Source organism: Semicossyphus pulcher, unplaced genomic scaffold (genome assembly GCF_022749685.1).
Source record: "Semicossyphus pulcher isolate SPU_LCO1_2020_fin unplaced genomic scaffold, fSemPul1.0.p SCAF_2, whole genome shotgun sequence".
Lineage (NCBI taxonomy): Eukaryota > Metazoa > Chordata > Actinopteri > Labriformes > Labridae > Semicossyphus > Semicossyphus pulcher.
Genome location: NW_027211693.1, coordinates 26,917,842 through 26,943,438, shown reverse-complemented (window position 1 = coordinate 26,943,438; position 25,597 = coordinate 26,917,842). Strand labels below are relative to the sequence as shown.

The following is a 25,597-nucleotide window of genomic DNA, read 5'->3' as shown; positions in this document are numbered from 1 at the left end:
ACAAACGTGCCCAAAACAGGGTTAGTGAACAGTGAAGGTGTTACGGTGGTTAGGTCGTTATTGTATCTATTACTCATTCAGTCTGTGTATTAAACCCGGCACCGACAAATTTGTAACGATGTTCAAGCCCGGCTTGGACGAAGACAGGCGGTATTGTAGGTGAGATGACAAGGAGGACACCTACCTGGAAAGAGGTAGGGGATTAGTGTGTCGACACGGGTTTTGTGTTCCCATCAATGCCGATCGGAGCCAAGGGATAATTACCCGGGTCTACTGCAGAGTAATTTGACCCGGGTCTGAATGCTGATTGTAACCTTTCCCATTAAGCAAAAAAGCTGGGAGTTAGCGGGTGTTAGCGGGTTTTTTGACCAGTGGGAAAGCGGTTATAGAGCTTTCACACTCGCACTTACGGGCAATTTAGAGTCACCAGTTAACCTACTGAGCATGTCTTTAGACTGTGGGAGGAACATGCAAACTGCACACAGAAAGGCCCACTACGTCCGAACTGGAATTTGAACGCGGAGCCTTCTAGCTGTGAGGCGCCAGCGCTAACCACTGCAGCACCGTGCAGCCCTTATTATATTATACAATTATCTGTAAAATTATATTAAGGTGAATTTACAAAGAAACATTCTGTCATCAGCTGACGGTGTTGGAATTTTACTGAGCACAAAATATTTCACTTGTTGGACATCAGCGCTCTCTTGCGCCACCCTTAGGCCAAAGTGCTCACACAGGATATCCAATAACTTTGGTAACATAGCAACAGCTCATGAAACACTCGATGAACAAAAATGTACAGATGTTTTATACTATTGTAATAATAACATTCCCAATGTGTATTCCCTTAAGCATAATTTGGCCTCTGCTATGCACATTATATGCATGGTCAGCTCTCATGCTCGATACACCAAGTTCAACAAATGTAACCAACAGTGACATTGTGGGCCAAACACAGAGGAAACCACACTGGCAAGTATTTACACTCATCCATGACAATACATTACTCCGATGTGATTAGGGGTTGTCATCTCGCTGCTTTGTCAACATACACACTAATATCTGCTGGCTGTTGTTGGGGATCATGAGTGTTTTGCGTATATTGTCTGTGTTTTATACGCACACTCGATCTTTCTTGGAAATTTCCCACAAGTAATGTATACACACATCATTTTCTTTTGACTCTTTTGACTACTTATAGACCGTTGCTTCGATAAAGAAACAGCCATCTTTTTAGAAACACTTTTTTTGTACATTTAAAGCTAGACAATCGCTAGCATCTAAACATTGGTCGATTGTGTATTTGTACCCTGAATAGAATCCATACCTCCAACCTTCATCCCCTGCCCTGAAACAATGAGACAGAAGCTAACTGCCTGTACAGTGTTTTGCTAGTTAGAATGTATCCTGCAGGCCTCTACAAGATTGCTTGTATTTTTGTGGCAGCTGCCACTTCCTGTGTACATTATTTAGCTTTACTTTTCTGCCTCTGACCTCTCTGACTTCCTGCTACACCACATGTGGCGTCAGAGTAAACCCTCCATCACATACACGTATTACGCAACCCCCTCACTCCTTGTACTTCTTCTTCATTCCCCCTCTCCATCCTGACCCCGGAGCTAGTCATACCTCCCTCCATCTCTTCCATCTCTATTTTCACCTCTCCACGGATCAAGTTAGCTCTCCCCCACTGTTTTTTCTTTGCTCCCGCACCTTGTCTCACCCCTCTTCACTTCATCCCATTCCTCCCTCCAGGCATGTGAAAACACCTGCTTCCTGTGACCTGTCATATGCATTCAAGTCCTCATGTGCGTCCATGCCTGTGTGCAGTCATATATTATGTTGTAAGTCTACGAAGTGTTTATGGAAGACTTTTTCCTATCAATGAGATCTACGCTGCTGAGAAACACTGAATGCAAAATAACTCTGCACCCAAATATCGTTTCACTGCAGCGTTTTGCATTTCAATCCGCTGCTCTGCTTTTGAACTCTCGTGGTGTGGAAGCAGCGAGAATGTAAAATCATTTTAGCTCAGAGGACAGGTGGAGCTGTAGATTTTCTTACACAACTCACCCCCCTATAAGAGTGAGTTACATTGGCAAGTGGTGGGCATGAATGTTGATTAGGGTGAGTGCGTATGCTGCTGCCAAACCCAGCTTTCCTACTTTTTCTCAGGTGATGTGACAATCTTCACCAGAAATCTAGCAATAAGAATCTAAGCAGAGAGTAGTCTGTGTCCAAACGCAGTACAAGTACCCATCAAACGTTGCATGCGAATGCAGCAGCCACATAACTGGGGAAGGATGGGAAGGCACCACTGCTCTTACCTCCTGGTGTTTGGGGCCGCAGGTGGCTGACAGTGCTCTGATGAATGCTGACACTAGCAGGCACGCTAAGTACACTCACAACCAGCGCAGTAGAAGTACAGTAAAGCAGTGTGGGCTTAGGCAGCCAACCAAATCCCAGCTTCGGTCATTTGATTTCATCCCAAACCCCACAGCTGGCTCTCAAATGACCAATCTCTGGGCTTTATTTAAGTCCACACTGGCACCGGTGGTGAGGCGAAACATAAATAAATATCAGTCTGTGTTTTCAGCAGTGTGCCTTAATGCGCCCTTTTTGTTGCAGTTTGTGAGACGCTACAATACTGTCTTTGGGGAGCTTGTTACAGTGGCAGACGCACTGTTTCCCCTCTTTGGTAAATTTACAGACATTCCAAACTTACCACACATTTATTGAAGAGTGAGAGAAGCAGCTTCGGGGATTTGAGCTTGCTGTTTTTTTAATGTTTTTAGTGCATTTTGTACTCTTCAAAGAGGTGTCTTAGGGCATATTTAAAGGAAGCAACTTGTGTTTGAAAAATGAGTGTTCAGCCCACTGGTTGGAAAATAAGTTCAAACAAGATGCAAATGTTGATCTAATTACATCAAAAGTGGTGAATAGGTACTACTATAAATCCATGGTTCTCAAGTGGTGGGTCGGGACCCAAAAGTGGGTCGCAGAGCTGTTTTTAGTGGGTTGTGGATGTGTGCTTGATAAAAAGAAGTTCAAAAAGTCTATGCTGCGCTTTTATGGGTTTCCTTTGACGTGCATGCAGTAGTAGTGTAGTTTATTCACACTCCATGTATCCACTAATTGGGTAATCCCATCTAGAGTTACATTCTTGAACCTTGATGAGCCTTACAGTAGTTGCATTTATGTTGCATTTTTTTTAGTTTATTTCTGTGGAAAAAAGGCTGCTAATGTAATTCATTGTGACCGTCTCAGGTCCACACTGCACTATTTTTTATTAAATAAATTTGAGTGGTTGAGAAATTTGGGTTGCGATTTGGAGGTGGTGGTGGGTCCTGAGGCTAGACCAATGACTGTATATAAAGATGGACGATGCGTCTCTATCTGCTCTCATTGTACACAATTGATGCCAAAATAGCCCCTGTGATAGGTGCTGCCATCTTGCGATGGTGACGTCATTTTAAACCAGAGTCTGCACAGTAGAGATCGGCTGGTGGAGCTGCCGTAGGCACTTACACTAACCAAAACACACACTTGAATTACTGGAAAAAATTGATCCGGCATGTTGGTGTGTTTAACAGCAGAACAGCTTCTTTGTGTTGTTCCCAGGTATGGAAACATTAATGACTGTAGTGATTTTTTTAGTTACGTTTCCTCCGTTCCTCCAGATCAGCTGGAGGAGTCATATTTGTCAAGCTGTCAATCATCCTTTTTACAGCATCAAATAACTAATTAAAAATAAACTTGTAAGAAAAATGAACACTTGGATGTAAATCAGCATGATAAGAACTAACTATAATCACAGAAACCATGTTGAGAAACATTTATTTGGTGTGGGTTTTGATTTTATAGTTTGACTCATGTCCCATCTGATAACATGGAGGAGGCGGGCTTTATGACCTATACTGCAGCCAGTCAGCAGGGGGTGATAGAGAGGGTTTGGCTTCACTTTTAGGGAGCTGTCATGTCGTCCATCTTTTTATACAGTCTGTGGGCTAGACCAGCTGAGAACCACTGCACCACTATAAAATTATATATAGATATAAGACAGTACAAACTGAAAGTTGGGACATTTTAGAGGCTTTCCTCTCGAGAGTAAGACGACACATCGACACTATCCTGTCTGTAGGATAAATATGAAGCTACAGCCTGAAGCCGCTAAGCATGACTTAGCATAGACACTAGAATCAGGGGGAAACAGCTAGCCTGGCTCTGTCTGGAAGATATAATCGACTGACGTTTCACCAAATGTGGTTTTAACATAATCTGTGTTTCTAATAGAGGTAGAGCCGAAGAGATTTGAAATATAGTTCTCAGATTTGTATGTTTTCAATTATTAATGTCGCAGTAAACCAACTTTCCCTCAGCAAATGGAATACATTTGTCAAAGTAGCAGAGAAATGAGCAGGTTTCCAGCAGTGAAAGGTGGCAAACAGGTGAGAAGTGAATTAAATTAGCTTCATATTTTATGTTTTCCTTCTGCAGGCTTGTCTTCAAGTGCCTGTTTTATTCCACTAGAGACTTTATATACCCTAAATCCTGTCAGTTTCTGTACAGACGCTCTGTGCCGTCTCTTTCGCTGCGAGAACCTCACAATGTTATGCAGACTCACTGGGGGCTGAGTGGAGAACACAGTCGCAGGGTACATTCATCTTGTTCTACAGTCTCCAGAAAACACAGACATTGAATTGGGATGTCATTTAATAATAATTCATTTTTATTGGTCCCACAGCCATGGCATGAACGAGCAGGAATATTTCTCCTGGAGCCATTCGGTCTTGAAACATTATTATATCACTTGTGCTGTCTTTAACCCCATTTTCTCCACCCTACTTGGCATGACCAACCTCTTTCATCTCATCTATCACTTACTATTTTCTTAATATTCTCGATGCTCTGACCCACTGACTCCCCTAACAGCCAAATTGAGCTGAACGAATAAACAGCTGATGTCTGAACAATGGTAACAAAACTGTGTTCAGGAAAAGTCCGGCAGTTTATTTTTAGGGCGCTTTGTGGCTGGAAGGCCTGGGAGGAAGCAGGAAGCCAGTGTGGTTGACGTGGGGATGGGAGGGGAACAAAAGAACTGGAGCAGACTGGAGGGGAAATGGGCGTGGTGGGCTTTGCCGTCCATTAGCCGAATACCTACTGACCACAAACAGATTCATTTGCTTGGACTAAAATTAGAAGTCCTTTTGTAGAATTTAAAAAGGACCCGCAGAGAGGAATGAGATGAATATCATACATTAAATTTAGTGCATTCAACTGGTGCTTAACATCTTATCTTAACTTAAAATATAGAAGGTCATGAATATTTTAAACGTCTTTCATCTGAAGGTGAGAGGTTCAAACATAGGTCCTCGTAAAATCGTCACTATGGCAATGATGGCAAATGACCACTGCCTAAAGTAGCCGAGCTTCCTGTCCACATCCGACCAGGATACTACGAACTATAATGAGGAGATGTTGCCCGGAGGCATAAACGGAATGATTGCGCTGGGGCAGTAGTGTAATTACACCGAGCCTTTTCGGCAACATTGCATCAACCTTGTGCAGGGAAAGGTGTCGAGGATGTGCTTTGTGCTCACGTCTCTTTGTAATGCTCATTGACAGGATCTGGAGGCACACTCGGGCTCTGGAGAGAGTCCAGTTTGATGACATTAGATCAGCCTCTGTTATTTGCTGATGTCATTATCATCTCCCCTCGGCTTAATTGGACCGTGGCATCCGATGTGCACTGGAGTGGGTCTCTCACGGGAAAGACGTCCCAATCAAGTGCGGAGTGAGCAGCTGCTTCTGTGAGAGAGGTTCGGGGTCATTTTGACACGTGGGGGTGAAGGGTGAGATCATGAGATTGACTGTCAGCTTGATGCATTAGCTACTGTAATAGACATTAGATCACAACCTCGTAATTAGGGCGTAGACAGACACAAAACAGAGTTAAAAACAAAGAACATTTTACCCTTTCTCTCGGGTAAAACTAGTTGTAAGCTTAGAGAAGCTGCAGAAAGGATGGGATTACAAATACAAAGAGCTTTAATGAAGTTCCTCTGCAAGATCATTTAGGTATAGATTCCCTTTTTTCACTATCTTGATTCACTACTCACATGCCCAAATGTACATGGAAAGGTTTATTTATCATTGTGATTATTCCTCCTTTCAATAATGGCTGCAAAGACGTCCCTAAAGCAATTTCAATGAAAAGATGGAGGACTAAGTTGATATGTATGGGCATATCAGCATATTTCTATCTTGCTGTTATTATTAAAGTTTTTCTGGGTCCCTTTTTCTGGTCAAAATGGTTCTAAATGACTAATAGCTAAAAGACTTTTGAAATGGCTCCGGTACACTACTTCAGAGCGCAGCTGTAAAATGGGCTGTAATGGCTGCAACAAAAAAAAAGTCCCTTTATTTCACTCACAGGCTCAAATTGTTAATCAGAGTGTCTGATAAAATGACAGAAAAGGACCCGACATACACAGATAAGAGCCGTATCTTCCAACCAGACACAGCTGCTTAATAGATCTCTTCGAAGCGACCAGCCTTCAATGACAAACACATATAATTTCACCTTTTGGAGTTTCTGGTCTACCGATATCTCGACTGGTTAGTTTGTTTGTTATATTTTGTGACTACCTTTTATGGTAAGTTTAGATACAACACAATAACACAAAAACAAACCTACTGAGCAGACGTAGAAAAGCAACTCTTGTTCTGCAATGGGATTTTAAAGAGTATCTTACTCTTTAAAGCTCCTGTGGGGAGTTTTCTGCTCATTATGAACTCACTGAAATTAATTCAGTTTACTCTATATGAGCTACAAAAGCAAACCAAACCATGAGCGACAAGATTGATTATATATAATGCCTGAAACTGCTGGCGGGGGGGTAGGTGTCAGACGAAGTGATTAACTGCACGCTGCCTTTGTTTAGGAGAAGATTCACAGTGAGTGATACATATGACTGTACAGGACAAAATAGGCGAAGAGAAAGGTACAGCTTTGTCCACAGGGGGCGCCAAAATCAACACCAACCGAAAGTTCCTCACAGGAGCTTTAACAAAAAGGTCCATCACTGTAGGGAACCTTTCTGCAATGTTATTAGACACTACTTAGTAGACGTGCTAAGCTCTCAAGAATTATAGTGCAGCTATTATGGCATATTGTCCGACTGCTGGCTGAAGCTGGAGCAATTTCAGAATGTTTGTTTAAAATTTAAACCAAAATATGAAAAAGAAACAGACCAGAATTACCCTTAAAGCTTACATTTTTGTTGCACTTCTCTTTGAAAAGTGATGACCCAACTAGCTGACCACGGCCAGGATTGAGGTCATTGAGTGTAATTGTATTACATTAAATGTGCTCTTGTTTTTTTCAGACTTCTTAAAAGCTAAATGTGCTTACATAAAAATAGATAAATCTAAAGACGTTGTGCAACAGCAGCCTCAAACTAAAACCACTGGTGTCAACACTGCGTCCTCCCCATCAGACAGATCTTGAAATTAAGCAATTAATATGGATTAACTGCATCTGTGCTTTTTGTGCATGCAATTCATGTACAGTAAGTTGAAGTTCAGTCTAATTTGACACGTGATTCTCTGCTGTGGGAGATATTCTGCCGTTTTTACATTTTTTACAACCTCTCCCTCTCTGCTGTATATGTATGAGTATATTAGCATTGGTGTCTGTGCAGATTTAGACTTTCAGATGTGACCTTTGTTGTCTAAATGTCAGGGAGATTGGAGAGGGAGCCCACAGAGGTAGGGCAGGCTTATGTAATCTGCTCACACTGCATTTCACACACACACACATGAAATCACACAAGCACAGAGCAGGAAAAAAAAAAGCTTGTTTTAGGACGGTTGTCATATCTCAGCTGTGATGCTCTCTGCATCTCACTGAAAGCCTGGCTTTCAGGAGCAATGGCTTTTATCAGCATGTATGTGCAGAGAGTGCCCTGGAAATTATTTATGGCTTTAAAAATACTGATACAGTGCACTCTTTGTGTGTTATTCTTTTCAACTTATTCTGAGGTCTTCTGATCCCTCCCAAAGCTCTGGGCTGAATGTGAAGGCAGGGCGTAGTTTGTAGAGTGTGTGTGCATGTGCTGGATGGTTGACTGGATAGTGGCTTTTTTGGGACAGAGTTAAACAGATCTTCCTGTATGAAGTCATTCATGATCATGTGGGTTTCTCTTCACAATGTGATGATAACGAGCGATACAGACACATGGTAAAGTCGTGCAGGCCAGGATGCGCACAGAATGATCACCTGACGCATCGCTGTGAGCACGGAGGAAATAATGATGTGCATGCCAATAGCAAACAGGTGCATCAGATGGGAGCCGGAGCTATTTTGTACTGTCACTCACAACTCACCCAACACTGAGCCTTAAAGGAAAAACTTCCCTGGAAAAATATGGCGTGAATACCAAACACTTACCTCCTGTGGGTGTGGGAGGTGGCTTGCTCCTTTTTGGAGAACTTCAGCTGTAGCCTGCATTAATTCACAGTGTTACAGATGACTCCAACAGCAGTTTCATTGCCAAAAGTAATATGGCACATCAACCCGACTCATGTTACAAACCACTATATTTTTATCTTAAGATATCGACCCCCAACCAGGTTTGTTGTGTTGGCCATGGGTGTTAAAAGCTAACTAAGCTAGCTGCAACTACTGTGATTATGTGTGTGTATCCCAGCGTGATAAACATATAAAGCACATGAATCTTAAGGATTTGTTCTGATATTTTGATATATTTTTCCTGCCATGATAAGTTAGCCTTTAAAATTAATTGTAAGTAACAAAATGTCAAGCTAAAAACGACCTCTGTCCTCTCTGACTATCCACAAGAACCTCGCCACTGCACTGTACTGCTACAAGAACGGCACAAAAGATGAATCCAAGAGAATAATACGTTCATACAGCTCATCTGTGACCTTTAAAATTAAAGTGGGCAGATTTATATTGGTTGTGACAGTTTGGGTCGATATTTGAATGTGTGTGCGATGCTCAGGAATTACAGTTACAGTTGTTTCTTTAGTAAAGTCTGTGTTTATCATGATGGAAAATTTCTGCCCCGGGGCGTCACGTGACTTGGAAATGAGCTTCACTGTAAGTTTTGGGCAAACCTCAGTGCTTTTGAAAATAATTTCCTGTTACAAAAATGACTGTATTGTTTGTTTAGTTTGAAGGACTGCAGATAGACACCGCCTACTTGAGGTTTGGAGCCGTGCATGTTTCTGCTATTTTTGCACCTTTTATTTTTGCAGGGTTCTCTGCGCCCGTGGCTTTATTTCAGATTATTTCCTGCTTCACATTTTCAGTCACACATCTCCATGGAGGTGTGGTCTGCAGCCACAGTCTGACCTGAGGGACACTAGAGCAGCTCCACCAGGGCAGTTTAAGGTTAGCAAAGTTGCTCAGGGGAACTGCAGTGGTGGTAATGAGGTTGGAACCACAGTGCAAAAACCATAATATGATCCCTCACTGGCCTGCCCACCTACACTGTCGGTTAGGGCATTTCACTATTCCCTATTCTCCATTTTTTTTGCATCATCATTCACAATAAATTCTGTACAATGAAACTGTTTTTACAAACCTCTTAAAATGCACTCAATTGTCTTGTCTCACTACATTATACAGTGTGTGTGGTTATTAAATTGAAGGGAAGCCTTGCTGATTTAACACGTCTAGATCAGTTTACAAGTCACAGGGACCACTCATCCTGTAAACACAGATCTCAGTCCTCTGTGGCTCTGATCCAGCTTTATCGTGGACAAGAAAATACCCCTGATTATGCCCCAAGAGCAAGTAACTGCAGGATTTAACCAAAAAAGTTTGTGGAGTTACACTTTATGAAATGTAGGATACAGTTTTTCTTTTAGTTTAGGCACTTAGCAAAAATGCAGCTATAAGACCCCCATAACTCTGTAACTGTTGCCCTGTATACAGAAAACACTTTTTAGTTAACAATTTGATATCATTGCAGGTTAAGCAGGAGATTATTCAGTGTCCCCTGAATGCTCCACGTGGCCCTGGTCAATTTAAAGCATACACACATGTGTATTTTGCCAGGGACTGAAAATAAAGAGACCAGAGAGTCTAATCCAGCTCATTTGATATAATAACTCTTCTGACTTAATAAAGTGACTTTTTAAACAACATAAAACAATTGTGCATCAAACCACCAAAAGATTCAAACTTGTCTTGTCTTTCCCCACATTTGATTAAGGGATACCTTTGAATTCCTCCATAGATGACACCTTAAAGTGATGGCTGCGTGCACCAGTGTGCAGAGTGTAAATGTGGTTGATGATCAGATCAACTGGGCACACTGTATCTGATTGATGCTTGGCCACGGACAAAGTGGCAGGAGAGGCTGACATTATGCCAATAAAATTATAAGATGGTGATCACTTTGAGGAACGTGCATCAATTATTGTGACATTTATTCCCCTTCATCACGGGCTCTTAATGATAAATGATAAATCACCAGGGCACGGTGGTATTTTTAGCCGGGGTGGGAGATGAATGAGGTTATGATTCTGGCCACAGTGGTCGATGTAGTGAGCGAGGGGCTGGCTGTGCCCCTCCCCCGACTGTAGGTGATGGCTGAAGCCGGCAGTCTGGCAGCGGAGCGCTGATCAGTATTAATGCAGGACCGCCTCTCAGCCTCACAGCCGATCTCTCTACGGTCCCCACTCACCGGAAGGCAGCTCGGCAGCTGCGGACAGCCTGCGCACAGCCTCTCTCTTGTTTGCTTTGAGAATCTGTTGGCCTGAGAGTCGCTTGGTTTAGGGGAAGAGGCGAAACACCGGCAGGTGTTGACTAGCGGGGAGAAATCGCGGTGCAGACTGATGACGATGATGATGGTGAGGATGATGCATCTCTTCCCGTGCCTTTATGAATTACATCGCGTAGTGTGAAGAGGCGTAGGGGCATCTTTTTTTCATTTCTTGCCTAACTGTAATGGTGGATTGCTCGGTCGCTTTGAGGCTACGTGTCTTGACGGGGGAGCTGAATACCAGCCGTCACTGAGAGCGCAGCTCAGCATCGGCCCGCAGCGCTGCGCCATGGCCTTGGATGTCCAGACTTGCGCGGTGTTTACGGTGATCGCGGTTCTGGTGCTTGTGAACGTGCTGTTGATGTTCATCCTCGGTACTCGTTAATGGATCTGCGCTTGGGGCCCGGTTCGCAGCGCACCACGCTTTCTCACAGGAGAGGAGAGAAAGGCAGTGCGCGTTGGTCGAGAGCGGGGACACCCGGCGCTCCATCACGGCTACGCGTTGAAATGAATGACGTTGGTACAACATAATGTATTTCTGTTACCCCCCTCCCCAATCCTTCGTTATGTCTTGTGTCCTCTCACCGTTTGTGGTAGCTAGTGTTGTCTGGTGGTGGTGGTAGTTGTGCGGATACAGATCTGTGATGCTCTTACCTTCTCTGTGGTGACTGGAAAATCATATCCCCCCATATAAACATGTCCCCCCCCACGTCGATCTCCCTCTCTCCTCCATGTTGTACACTGTGGATTATGCGCATGGATTTGACTCTATAATAATGAAATATTTAGATAAAAAGTGAATGTGATGCTCTTTTATTAACAGCAGCTCACTGCTGCGTCAGGACTTGTTTTCCTAATGTGATTCACTGTAGCCACATCCACAATATGGCAGCTAATAGCTGAGCTGTAGTCTCTAGCTCTGAAGTAAAAGGGGATATTTGTAGGAAATAGCGGTGCTCGTGAGAGGTTTGTGCTGCTGATCATAGACTCTGGAGGATCATTGTAATCTCAGCTGAACAGTAACCAATAGCAGGCAGGGCTAGGCCTAATAAAGGAGGGCCTCCGTCACTCCAGGTTTCCCCCATTTTAGATGCAGCTAAACTCAGCTCCCATTTCATAGCCCACAATATTCACATTTCCACATGCAACATTTTAATATAGCACCTGTATCTGAAGCCAACATATTACTCCACCTGCACCGAATAGTGACGGATGAAATAAATATGATAAATGTGCATAAATCTGAGCGGATGAAATGTCTTATAAGTGAAAAGAGATCTCATATGGAGATAAAGAATCCTATATCCTTTCTCCTCTAGATGCAGCGCTATAATCTAATAAAGGGATGGAGGCAGGTGTCATGAATGTTGAATGAGTGTCAGAAATAGATATGCTAAAAGCCTATCCCAGAGCTGTCCATGGCGGTCCTATTAATAGGGACGGTAGGCTGGCTGAGTTTTTAAAGATACTGTATGTGCTCTCTCTCACACTCCAGGCTAAGTGCTGTGTGTTTTTGTGTGCTGCTAGTTAAGTGGCAAATGCTGTACTGTAGGTAATGTTTCAGGAGCATCCGTCACATGCAGTGGCATGTGGGCCGGTGTTTTCATCACTGTGGTTCAAAGGATAAACATCCTACCTAGCAGGGACCCCCGCAGGACTGTAAACACAGCATCATAATGTTGGATACTGCGGCGGTTAGGGCTCGCTTGGCTAGCAGCGATAACACAGTGCTACTTACAGATGTGTGCTCACATGGAAGCTTGTGAGCATGTTATGTCGCTTGTGCGTGTGTGTGTGTGCCTGTTATCTGTAGATCCTCTTTGAATCCGAGGCGTGCACACGAGTCCCGAGTGCTCACACATTTGTAATCCCCCTGGGGGCCAGGTGCCTTCTAATAGAGTTCTGTTAAATGCTGTGCAGTCAGAAGTGTCAATGTGCGGATGGTGTGTGTGCGAGCGAGACAACAGCGTGTGAGGGGATGTGTGTGTATTTCTCACTGGTTTTAGGCAGAGCATCTTTGATTGGCTCCCAGACTCGGGGTATAAGTGTATTACATAACAGGGTTGGCAGACACAGGGAGGACGGACCGCGAGACTCACACGGTGCGTCGGAAAGAGAAGCCTCTTTCTGGAATACAGCACCTTGTTACTCGACATCTCAGGCTCGGCTCATGCGGAGGACCATCACCTCGACCACTTCAGAAAGAGATTTAATTATCATGATTGTATGAACCGGACTTCTCCATGCATACACTCTCTGAACAGTTACATGCCACAAACATGGTAAGGCTGACTTAAGGCGCGCATGTGTGTGTGTGTGTGTTTGCTCAGGGATGCTGTAGGTGCTTTGCTGCAGATGTGCTTTAGCTACAGATAGAGGAGGATGTTGGAATGCAGTGGAGCTGCCAGTGCAGTGAATGCTGATGTGTTGTGCTGCAAAGATGATATAAGGCAGTGTATCGGCTTTCTGTAATATCATATTTCTTTTGCAGTTTTCTGTGATTGGACGTGAAACAGAAAGCGTTGTCTTTATGTCCACGTACAGGGAACGATTCCTCTGCATTCATTTGCATTGACCCAAATACAGGTTTTGCGGTTTAAAGACGGCAGTTTCGCCCTCTGATCTTTGATGTTGTAACTGCAGTGTAACTATAATGATGACATAGGTCGTTACAGCTGCTAGACACACAGGTGATGATGAGTGTTGTGGCAAGACTTCTCTCTGTTTACTGTGAGCCTTTTGATCAGGTGTGAGGGTGAGCTGAGGCAGGAATTGGGAAGATTGATTATGTAATGCTTTTAATTTATTCAGACATGAAGAAGGGGGGAAAAGGGATGCAATGTATTGGAGAGGGCAGTGCTGATCTCATCAGGGAGATGGAGGGATGAGGGGGAAGGAGAAAAGTGAGCAGGGTGGAACATTGGCTGTGGATGGATCTCTATCTGTCTCTCTCTGTCTGTTGCCTATATTACAGCAGATTGATGGGGACTGGAGAGATTGTGCTTGGAGTGAATGGTGCTGAAAATGGAGTGGTGCTGGAGGGGGGGTTAGAGGGTGTGTGTGTGTGGAGGGGGTGGTGGATTAGGGAGAGCAGACATTACAGTGAAGAAGCAGGACTGACCTCAGTGCTGAGGCTCATCCGCTCTGTGGTGCTCTCTCAAGCAGAGGTCCGGGTGTCAGATGGTGACGGTCAAGTAGAACTGATTTAGCTTTTCCTGTGCCGATTCTTTTTCCTGAATGAACACATAATTTCAGAGCTGTACTGACGTCTCCGTGGCAGTGTGACACATGTTTTTACATTAATCCTCCTCTCCTCCTGGAGCAGAGAGCTTTGAGACATGTGCTGGAGCTATTGTTACCCCAGCTCCCAGCCCCATGTGATACCTGATTGAATCAACCTACTCAGCGATATCTTTGATCTAAAACCTGCATGTGGGGGCCTACATGATGTGCCTCTGCGTTTTGCTCTGACATGGAAATGATGTTGGTGTACTCTCTAATGTGATTGGCTCCTCTCTCTGAGATTCAATAACAGAGGGCCTCTGCAGTTACTCAGCGGTCACTCTGTGTGTGTCTGCTCACACACGCACCTAAATTTGGAAATATTCCGGTGCCTCCTGAAGTGTCCTTGCCTCATCCCATCATCTTGTCAATACCAGTGAAGCATCCTCATCTGTCGCCATGACGACGGCTGTTCTTTCCCTTCCAGGCACGGGCGTCCCTCCCTGTGCTCACTCCTCTGCCCAGATTGGCTTATTTCCCCCTGTAGCTGTCTCAGTGAGCCATCAGGGAGGTTGGCTCGTCTACAGGTTGAAGGGGCAACGTAGCTGCTGAGTCTGAGAGCTTAGATCCTCCTGGGGGGGTTCGGTTGAATACAAACAACACACGCACACACAACTGCTGTTTCTACAAACACCCTGCATCAGCATTAGGTGGAATAGCACTTTTTGCGCTGGAGTGATGAGGTGCATTTTAAAAGGTTCAAGGGATTTCATTTTATAAGAGGCAAAGCAATGAAACTATAACAAGCTCATTCTTAATATGCAAAGGCCTTTATACAAGTAAAGCAGTAATTTAATGTCCATCCATGTGACATCCTTGTCTCCAGGCCTTTGATAACTCCTTACCTAGAGCCTAAGCAGCTCCTGTCAGGCTTGGTTAGCGCTGGCTGCTCTGCCCACAGCCCGAGGGAATGAATGCATGGTTAGCTCTGGACGGGAGACTGCTGATGAGCGCTACCTTGGAGGGAGCAATTGGAACAAACATTTGGAGCTGTGCCACGGAGGCATACAGGGGCTTTAATGTATAAGAAGGTAAAAGTGTGGCTGCACGTGTGAGTGCTTTTATGCGTGTTTGTGCACGCCTCAGCACAACAAAGCTTCGTGTGATGGATGGTGAGGCTGTTCGGTAGATGGATGATGTCAGACTCGGGTCGCTCTCAGGAACATTGTCCGCTGTCTCTTGTCCTTTAATGAGAACAACCTTTAGCCTCTTCAAACCCCTGTAAGAATACTGATCACCTGACACTGCCCTCACAAACGTCGCCCAACACATACCGCTAAAGCAAAGTACATTTACACAGTTGTGCACCTTAAACATTTTATTGTCGCATTATGTCCACATTATTTATTCATGATGCTAAAATCAATAGAACGAGTTTGGTGAGTCATGCTTCCATGTTTTGTCAAAGCCTGTGCTGCAGATTAAATAACAAGCTCTGGTGACAGCACGAAGGAAGGGAGATTATCCCTTCACATTTGTTTGCTCCTCAGCATTTATATTGCATTAACACATGTAATTATTCTAATGTCATAATGGGCCAATTACTGTGGAGACTGGTGCTGTGTTTATGAGCGCTGTGTTGTTTCTCCGCTAATGGCGCTGCCTTTTTTGTGTGGTTGTATTTTGTTGTGCTGTGCTGTGTTCAGTGTCGGCTATTGTGTTGTTCTATTAGCAATCCCTAAGCTGCTAGTGGGCCCTGGCTTTGAGGGTGTGTATTTGCATCTATTATTAATCTGAGTGGGTTAAGCAACAAGGATTCACACAAATGAGGCTGAGTTCTGAATTAGAGTCCCTTTCAGATTTGATTAACATGCCGTTTTAGATCAGGTTGATCCATGTTTATTGGTCAGTGTCTGCGCCACTGTTCATGCTGTTTCTGTGGTGTCTCCACAGCGGTGGCTCTGTTTAATGAGAATAAAGCATAAGATATCTCTCCCTCCCGTTTCCCCAGTTGATAAGTGGAGGTTCAATCGTCAACGCTGAGGCGGTATGGGACCATGTGACCATGGCGGACCGGGAGTTGGCGTTTAAGGCCGGTGACGTCATCAAGGTGCTGGACGCCTCCAACAAAGACTGGTGGTGGGGCCAGATTGATGAGGAGGAAGGATGGTTCCCTGCCAGCTTTGTACGGGTGAGTTAGCTGCAGCCATGGCTGGCCAGCGACCATAGACACAACACACACCCACACACTCACAGAAATGGAGGCACATGAACATATGCACGCAAGCTGCTGAATACACAGAGGAAGGTGCACAAGACTTCTGTCACATACACGAAAAAAAACATGCTGAAAAACACACACGTAGATATGCTTGCCCCACACACAGATACACACAGTTGGATAATGCTGTATTTTAATAATACATAACACTGAGGAGATGAGAGAACAGCTAGCTAAGTGCCTTTATCGGGTGTTCAGGGACAACGAGACAGAGATGCTGATGAGCCCCTTTTTCTAGCTTGGCATCACCTTCAACTGCTACCCTTGAAATCACTTAAATTTACATCGTCCTCACTTCACATCGTGATTATATAATCTCACCCGTATCTGAGCTCTACTTAACCCGACACAAAGGTCTGATTCTTGGACTAGCTTACTGAGGGGAGAATTAGCATCGTTGTTGTAGGTACAGGCTTCCCACAGCAGAGCACCCCCACAGACACTCCTCATGGCCATTCCCACCTGTCCACCCTTCCATGTTCACTCCTGAGAGGGCAGGGCAGACAGGCTGACTGACTGTCGACCAAAAAGTATCTTTCTGTTCTGTCATTCTCTCTCTCCAAGGTGGAACCCCACCCTCCTCAGCCCCAAACAAAACAGGTTTTCTATATCAACCCCATAGCAACTCCACGGTTCCAAAACACCACGTCAAAGGTGCGTTTTCCCAGCTTCATCCACCCATCCAGCCTGCCCGCCCACCCGCCCGCTCCAGTCTGTCCACACAACGTGCCCTCGACATTACAGAACATTAACGTTCCCATGACGTAATCACATCATCTTCAACGGGGTCGATAGAGAGGAAGAACTGATGAGTCAAAAGTAAAAAATAGTCTTCTTAACTGCCTCAACTTAAAATTTACAAAAATCTAAATATAGAATAAGTTTCATTTGGAATCATTACTCCTGCCAACATTCATTATTTCTATTATAAACAGTGACAATTTTTTCAGTCCTCTATTTACTATTGACTCTGACTATTTCTCAGTCTTAACGCTGCGCTAGTAGTTCTCGTCTGCAGTCAGTGCTCTACCACCCGTCACTCTGCTTGTCTGTGGCGCTGCATTTCTCATCTTGTGTTTGGCATTCTACCCGTCGGTTCTTTGATGTTCTCTTGGCAAACTGTGTGTCATCAGGTGTTGGCTGCTGGACATCTGAAACCACGCTCACCTGGCCCTTTCTATGAGCGAGACTGAAATACACAATGTACTGTTTGTGGATCTGTGTGTGTGTGTGTGTGAGCGCGCGCGTGTTGGAGAGTGCATGCCAGGTGAGGGACTTGTGAGGTTGTGTGCAAGTGCATGCATGAGTGCAGGACAGGAGACTTTTTTGAGTCACACACAGGGCCAAAGTTAGGCCGTGACTACCCTCTGGCTACTAGTCTCAGAAAAATAACTTCTTTTTTAAGACTCGGGAGTGTCTGACAGTGTGTCTCTCACCTTTTTGGACCAACAGTCTTACTCACTGTCCCTCTAACAGAACGTCTGCGTGTGTGAGATGTGTGTTCATGTATGTGGTGTGCTCATCAGGAGTGAGTAGCTCCACTCTTGTGGCAAAGATTGTGTGATATAAATACCTACATGTATGTGTACTAACACCTTTTTTTAATCAGATTTATGCACTTTAAACTTTATGCGCATCTCTTATTCAAGTGCACGTGTGTGTGGCTCTGTGTGTGTGTGCGAATGTGTTTGCACTCAGCTGTGGGTGAACCAGGAGGATGGGGGAGGGGAGCCGTCCGAGGGGACCAGCGAGGTGCAGAACGGGCACCTGGACCCGACCAATGACTGCCTGTGTCTGGGCTCGCCCCTCCAGAATCGAGACCAGATGAGAGCTAACGTCATCAATGAGATCATGAGCACAGAGAGACACTACATCAAACACCTCAAGGACATCTGCGAGGTACTGAACACGTGCACACATCCATCAACACACACACACATACACACTACTGTTCCTGCACTTTAATACCAAGGAGATGAGAAGGAAGATAATGGAAATGAAATTAATTAACTGAAGCGTGTGCGAGAGGAGAAGCAGCGCTTTTGATGCTACATTATTCTTAACACTCCCACATTCACACTTTTATTCAAGGCATATTTTTTCTGTTGATCTCAAAACAGTCCAAAAATAATTCCCTTTTTTTCTTAGATATGAAAACACAATTCGTCAGTTGGACACAGTAGTGGCAGCTGCCACACTTGGACTGATTTAGTCCAGATTCAATTTGTCATTACAGTATGAATCATGCTGAAGAGACGAGCTCGAATTCACACCTAATGAAATCAAACAAACAGCTTGTTATTTAATTAATTATTAGGAGGATTGTAAGCCTTACATAAAGACTCAATACACAGATCTGGTCACTTTATTTACAGACTAACATTTAAATATAGTAAATTTCCTTCTTCTCAATCAGAAGGTTGGAGGTCCGATCCCTGACTGCTACAGTCACATGTCCAAGTGTCGTTGGGCAAGACACTGAACCCCAAAATGCTCCTGAGGGCAGAGCCTTCAGTGTGTGACTGAGCATAGAGATTGGCAGTTAGGCCTTTGCCATCAGTGTGTGAACGCAAAAACAATGTGACATGTAGTGTAAAAGCGCTTTGAGCATACTGTCCATTTACCATTGACCATTTAAATCGTTTTCAGTGTACATTTTAGATCAACTATAAACTTAGTCTAATATGTGTACAGACCTGGCCTTACATGGCACAGTGCTCTTTCACTGATTAGCCTTAAACATTAATGTATGTTCAAGCACATTACAGATACAGTATCAAACATAGGACAGTTTATTTTCTTTGTGAGTATGACAAAGTCATTCATAACTGGTCCTCTGCCCCTGTTTTATAATGTAAAACATAAAATAGTTATATTCTCTGACACTCTGTTTGACTTACTGCTCACAGGAACGATATAACATACTAGTAATATATTACTATTAGTTTTTCACAAAATTGCATTAGTGCTAGTTACATAGCTACGGAAGCCCTTAGCGGACATCCATCCATTCATTTTATTTGCTCCGTTTTCCCATGATAACGAGTAATTTCTGGTAATTTTCTCGAGACCTCTCGAGCTGTTTTTCCCATTATTACAGATTAATTTTTCTCGTTATCTCGGTATAACAAAGCTCGTTTTCTCGTGATAATTTTCCGGCGATCTAGAAAACAAAGCAGTTGGCTTGTCACTGGACATGCCATGCTGCCATTGCCCACACTGAAGTGAAGCCTGTTTTTAGGTCTGTTTTGTGCTTTTACAACGAGTTATGATCCTCTGACGTTATGGTGGTGTCGCATCGTTATGTCATGATAAAGTGATAAATCAGTCGAGATCTCGAGAAAACTACCAATAATAACACGTTATCACAGGAAAACGGAGTAAATATAATGTATGGATGCATGTCCGCTAAGGGCTTACATACATACCTGTCCTATTAGAATTACAGAGAAAAATACCTTAGCATCAGGACTGGGTGGGCAAGATGTCGTGCAAATTCTTGCTTATCTGTTCATCTTTCTTTAATCTGCTGTATACCTTTCGTCAGTGAAGCGTGATGTTTACAAGAAGTTGCAATAAAGCGTAAATTTGACCTTTAAACCTCAACACGACCTGCCTCAGGGAGGACCCAGCGTTTTCAAGTTGCCATAAACAGAAATAGACAAGGCAGTTAAATGGCATTGCTATTACTTATGTTTCATGTAGTTAAAACTTAGAATGAGGACACCTGGTTAGTGATAAACATTGCTGTGATATCCCTCTGTGCAAGAAGTCAAAATGCCTTTAAGCTGATTTTTCCTGGTGTGTAATGGAACACCGATGACTGTGGAGGCTGTGCTAGTCACTCAGGGTGCTATCATTGAGCTTCCTGTAATAAAACATAGATCATACAGTTCTCATACACAACATTTTGAGAGCAGTCATTAAGTTTGGAAAGAAACACTTAAAAAATCGAAGATTCCCCAATTTAATACTTTGCCTCAATTTTAAAGCATCACATTGAACTTGACCTTTGGAAACAAAACAAAAAGGCTGAGCTTATGTATTTTACAAAAACAACAAAGGGAATTCTGGGTAGTGAAGTGTGAAATAGCAAAAAACCTACCTCTTACAGCAAATCTTTTCCCTATGTGCCAAAGCTTCAGGGCATTTAATTAACCACAAGAATTGGACTGACAAATTGGGGCCACAGTTCAACTTATAGGAAATTGTTGGACTCGACAGAAGCTGCTAAATATTTCATTTTAACCTGGACTCATTTTGAACTTTGATTCCAGTGCATTAGTCTTCAGGAAATACTTTACATGTTTATTACAAAGTGTTAACAAAGATAGTGCTGCAATGTAGCAGGCCTTTTTCTGTATCATGTTCCTACTCAGCCTGTATCATCATTGAAAGCCTCACAATAGTTGTAACCCATATTGTTGCAGGGCTACCTGCGCCAGTGCAGGAAGCGTGTGGACATGTTCAATGACGACCAGCTGAAGGTCATCTTTGGGAACATCGAGGACATCTACCGCTTCCAGATGGGATTTGTTAGAGACTTGGAGAAACAGTACAACACAGAGGACCCGCACCTCTCTGAAATCGGGCCGTGCTTTTTAGAACACGTGAGTTAGATATACTGTCATTAAAAGTGTATGTAAACATCTGTCCAGCTGAGAGCGATTATTGCTAATGAGATGTGTCTTGTTATAATAAGATAACAGTTAAGTTGTAGAGATAATTAGGAACAAGTTTATCTACAGATAAAAAGATGATTACATCTCAAGAAAACAGCGCTAATGAAAATTTAAACATCTGTAGCAGCTTTCTGTACACATTGGCACTCCTCTCCCAAGCATGTTTTACTTAAGAGAGAATTCATTATGGATTTTTATATTTTCTCATCATGCATCTTTTCACTTATTTACTCTACAGCAAGATGGTTTCTGGATCTATTCTGAATACTGTAACAACCATTTGGACGCCTGCATGGAGCTGAGCAAACTGATGAGGGATGGCAGGTACCAGCACTTCTTCGAGGCCTGTCGTCTCCTCCAGCAAATGATTGACATCGCCATCGATGGCTTCCTGCTCACCCCTGTCCAGAAAATCTGCAAATATCCACTCCAGCTGGCCGAGCTTCTCAAATACACTGCACAGGAGCACAGGTACTGTACGCGTTTGGCTGAGGTCACATTTAATCTGCTGAATGAGTTGCTGTTTGATGGTAGAACATTTGTTTCTAGATAGAAGGCATTACTGATGCATCATTGTGTTCCAGATGCATTGTGCTACGTTGCAGGTGTTGGGCTTATTGTACTGAAGTGCTGATTATACATGCATGAACTGAAACAAATGTTGTTTACACAGTTAGAAACAGCTTTCTGTGAATTTTCAAGAGGAAATAGATGCATCAAGGAAACTCAGTTGGATGTATGTTAGAGAAGTGCAACTCATACCCAGTGGTTGTAGGATCATTGCACAGAACTCTGGATATAAATAGATTGCAGATTAAATATGAATTTAGGCTTTAGCTGGCTGGTTTACAAGTATTCTCCACGCACTGCCTGCACAGCTCGGAAGCATAGTACACAATATAAACATTTGCAGATGATCTCCAGAATCCAGATGTGCAAACTCATGCGTGCAAACCCACAGAAAAACATGGTGTAAATGATTCAGCGTGTCTCAGCCAGCTCCAGGTCATTCACTAACCATGCGTTCGCAGCCAGAGAGGGACAGGTGCCAGCTCTGCCAGCGAGGCCTGCCAGATCACAGTGTTCGACTGTTGGGAGATGTGGGGAATCTGCCAGATATAGGCCCGCTCTCTGTCACACACACACTCACATGCATTATCTTCCAAAGTGAGGATTGGATCCGTAGCACATCTAAGCCAGAGGGATAAATCCAGCTCAGTTAGCATAGACGCAGTCAGAGTTAACTGCAGATAGAGAAAGTGGCTGATTGGAATTAAATGGCTGTGCGTTATTTTGACTGTGTTCCAGCAGACTTACAGCTGTTACTTAAGTTTATAACCCAAGTCTTTTATAGGCTACTTCACATCATTCACTGCTGCAACATCACATGTCTTTTTTTTAAAGAGTGGCAGATCTCCAAGAGCTATAACTTTTCCCCTAACACCCCAGGAGTAATTATGTGTACATTGTGTCCGTAGTGACTATCGATACGTGGCAGCAGCACTGGCAGTAATGCGGAACGTCACTCAGCAGATCAACGAGAGGAAGCGGAGGCTGGAAAACATCGACAAGATCGCTCAGTGGCAGGCCTCTGTTCTGGACTGGGAGGTTTGTGCATGTACTGACTGTGAAGTAATTACAAAGCATCTTCTGTCCACTGATGTTGTTTTATTAGCTAAATCTGGTCAGATCTGTTTAGGCCATCTGTTTAGTCGCAGATTTCGCCTAGAGACGGAAAACTTCAGTTTTACTGCATTTATCTGTCACTAAATGTAAACACTTTTTACAACCTACTTTAGGAAAACATCTAATTTAGTCTTTGAGCATGCAGTTCAGATTCATTCTTTGGATAAATGCTTCAATGTTTTCCATGAATTTTTTAGCTTTCAGGAGACAGAAAGGAAAACAGACTTTTTACCATAGACTGTATGAATAATAGACGTAGCCAGCGTGACGTCACCCGCCATGTTGTGCTTACTGGAGCCTGAAGTGACCAAATTTGGATGAGAGGGTGGTGCTGGAGAAAAGCAAGTGGTTGAGAAACGCCAACTTATCAGAGCTAAACAGTCTGTTTCTGTAGCTGACCCCTAACTCGTGAATGAGCTAGTTTAACTTCGTCTTTCCCACAGAGGAGATTCTGTTTATGGTGGTGACTGGCTGCACTTTATTAGACCAAAGAAGTAGCGGACTGGTCGCTCGCTCACTCGCCCGGTGAGATAGCAGCAGGTGGACGGCACGTAAAGGGAAACTACCGATCTTCTCATCACTACGTTCCGCTGTAATCTCCCTGTGGAAAAGCGATGATTAAATAAATGTTTGATAAACACTGAACAGGCTTATGAGCCAGGGATGGCGAGCACAGTATACCTGCTAATTAGTGCTAAAAATATATCAATACAATAACACTAGCATTTAACTCACCGAAAAGCTGGAGCTCAGACTTCTTGCACGGCCATAACGTTCCATAAATCCCACAGAGAGAGAGAGAGAGATTATTTGTCCAAACTTTGAATGAAAAAATCCCCAAAAGGCTCCAACAACACAAACAGGTGAAGTTAAGCTCAGTGTCTGTGTGTCTGTGCTGACGTCTAGCAGACAGCCAGCAGGATCCACCTGTCATCCACCAACATGTTTAGTTCTGCTGTAAAAATGGTCATTTTCCCATCTGCCATAATGTTATTTCTTGGTTTCTGGAGCCAGCCTCCAGTGGCCACTCAAGGAGCTGCAGTTTTTTGCTCTTACGCATTGGCTTCATTTTTTCTAACACCGGAGGTTGACGCTTGCTTTTTACTCAATAATACAATGTTTTATAAAATTCCCTAAATCCCTCTTTCAACTTCTCAAATGTTTTTCTTGTAACTTTCAGATGTCGACATAACCCTGCACAAGATGACTGACTGTCTAAAGCAGATAAAATGATTGTCTTCAGTTAAAAAAGTAGTCCAGCAATTTAGCTTGCATTTTTGCAAAGTTTGGATGCTTCTAAGAGACACACAAATGAGGTTAAAAATAGAATAAATAAGAGGCTGTGATATCCTTAATTCAAGCTCGAAAGTATCGGTCAATCTTCCAAAACAGTGGATCCTATATTTACCACAATGCAACTTCACAGCCCTTTGTGATTGACTTCCCTTTCCAGGTAAACATCTGTATGTCCCAGTTTGTAAAGCAGGCTTTCTGTTTCTGGCTGATGACAACACTATGACATAATCAGGGTACATTTCTTAGACTTTACAAAAACTCCTTCAGAGCCAAAGAAGTCATTTTCTCAGCCTGTCGTCTCAGGCTGAGAACTGCTAATCAGGATGCACTTCACTGTACGTGTAAAATAAGTTATTTTAGGCTTTCAGCTTTTGGCAGTTGCATGAAAGACATAGTTTCATCTATGAGTATGTTCTTTATTTTTAAGTTTCTGCATTGTGGGTGTGTGTGTGTGTTTGTGTCTAGGGAGATGATATCTTGGACAGGAGCTCGGAGCTCATCTACACTGGGGAGTTGTCATGGATCTATCAGCCGTATGGACGCAGCCAGCAGCGAGTCTTCTTCCTCTTTGATCACCAGCTGGTCCTCTGTAAGAAGGTAGGCACTCTCTCTCTCTTTGTTCCCTTTCTTCCTTATTTTGAAGAGTAGTGTTGGCTGAAAAACAAGCTGATAAGCTAAAACACACCCTCAGTCTGTGGTCTTGAAAGTTGTGTATCACATGGCTGGTGACTGAGGTGCTTGGAGACAATGTGACTTCATCAACCTCACTCGTAAGCTGCAGAAGGATTATATAATACTGAGACGCACCAGCCCTCGGTGAAGATGCGCTCAAATCTTCTGCACCTTTTACAAAATGGAGCTTTGGTACTTTGGGCTCTAATGCACCAAGGCTGTGCTCTCCTGTCAGATGGATGTTCATGCTTGGCTAGACTCTGTAACACATGCACACAGAGACGCAGGCTCAAATGCAGAGAGACACACACACAAACACTTAGGGGCTGGATAACTGCGTCATCCCACGCACACACGTGTACACAGAGAGGAACAATAATTCAAACCATTACACAGACACACACACAGACGAAATGAACAAATACCTTTAGATATAGTGATTTTCTCTCTTTCTTACCTTCCTCTGCCCCCGTCATCTCTGACACTCAAAATGAACCCCAGTATTTCTGCCTGATACGATGTTTGTGAGCTGATCTCATCACCTGAATTAATTCTGCTCCAAGACACACTGAATTATAAATTCCAGTCTTTGTTCTACACATCCCTCTGCAGCAACCTAAGTACAACATGTGTAATGGCAGCCCTCGGGGTGTGTTAGTAACACGTTGCATGTAGCTCTCCATCTCTCCTCCCATCTCTCCCTTATCAGCACACAGATGCAGATTCGTCCCTGTGTGCTTATTAAAGACGCTGTGCTTTATTTGTTCTTTTTACCTCCCTTGACCTCAGAGTGTGACTGGATGTTATTTGGTCCTAAGGCGATGGCTGCATCTGTTTTTTTTCATTTGGACATTGTATTCTTGTATTTTCCAAAAGTCACATAGGTTAAGGTTATTTTTGGTTGATGGACTGCTGCAGAGCTAGAAGAATTAGTTAGTTGACAGGAGAAAATCAGTTTAATC

The 25,597-nt window shown here is 43.5% G+C and overlaps 1 protein-coding gene across 7 annotated transcripts in view; it reads left to right on the top strand.

Moving 5' to 3' along the window:
* LOC138597761 (rho guanine nucleotide exchange factor 9) overlaps positions 1 to 25,597 on the top strand; it is a 46,435-nt gene that overhangs the window by 10,766 nt on the left and 10,072 nt on the right. The window contains exons 1-8 of one of the 7 annotated variants that reach the window (XM_069669248.1): positions 10,651 to 10,884; positions 16,030 to 16,209; positions 16,864 to 16,953; positions 17,998 to 18,198; positions 20,730 to 20,909; positions 21,220 to 21,452; positions 22,460 to 22,589; positions 24,429 to 24,560. In XM_069669248.1, the coding sequence (XP_069525349.1) occupies positions 10,870 to 10,884; positions 16,030 to 16,209; positions 16,864 to 16,953; positions 17,998 to 18,198; positions 20,730 to 20,909; positions 21,220 to 21,452; positions 22,460 to 22,589; positions 24,429 to 24,560 (1,161 nt within the window). In that variant the 5' untranslated portion in view covers positions 10,651 to 10,869. Of the gene's footprint in view, positions 1 to 10,650; positions 10,885 to 11,086; positions 11,317 to 13,001; positions 13,079 to 16,029; positions 16,210 to 16,863; positions 16,954 to 17,997; positions 18,199 to 20,729; positions 20,910 to 21,219; positions 21,453 to 22,459; positions 22,590 to 24,428; positions 24,561 to 25,597 lie in introns of those variants that run through there. The other 6 variants (XM_069669252.1, XM_069669249.1, XM_069669247.1 and 3 more) reach the window with 6 other exon arrangements.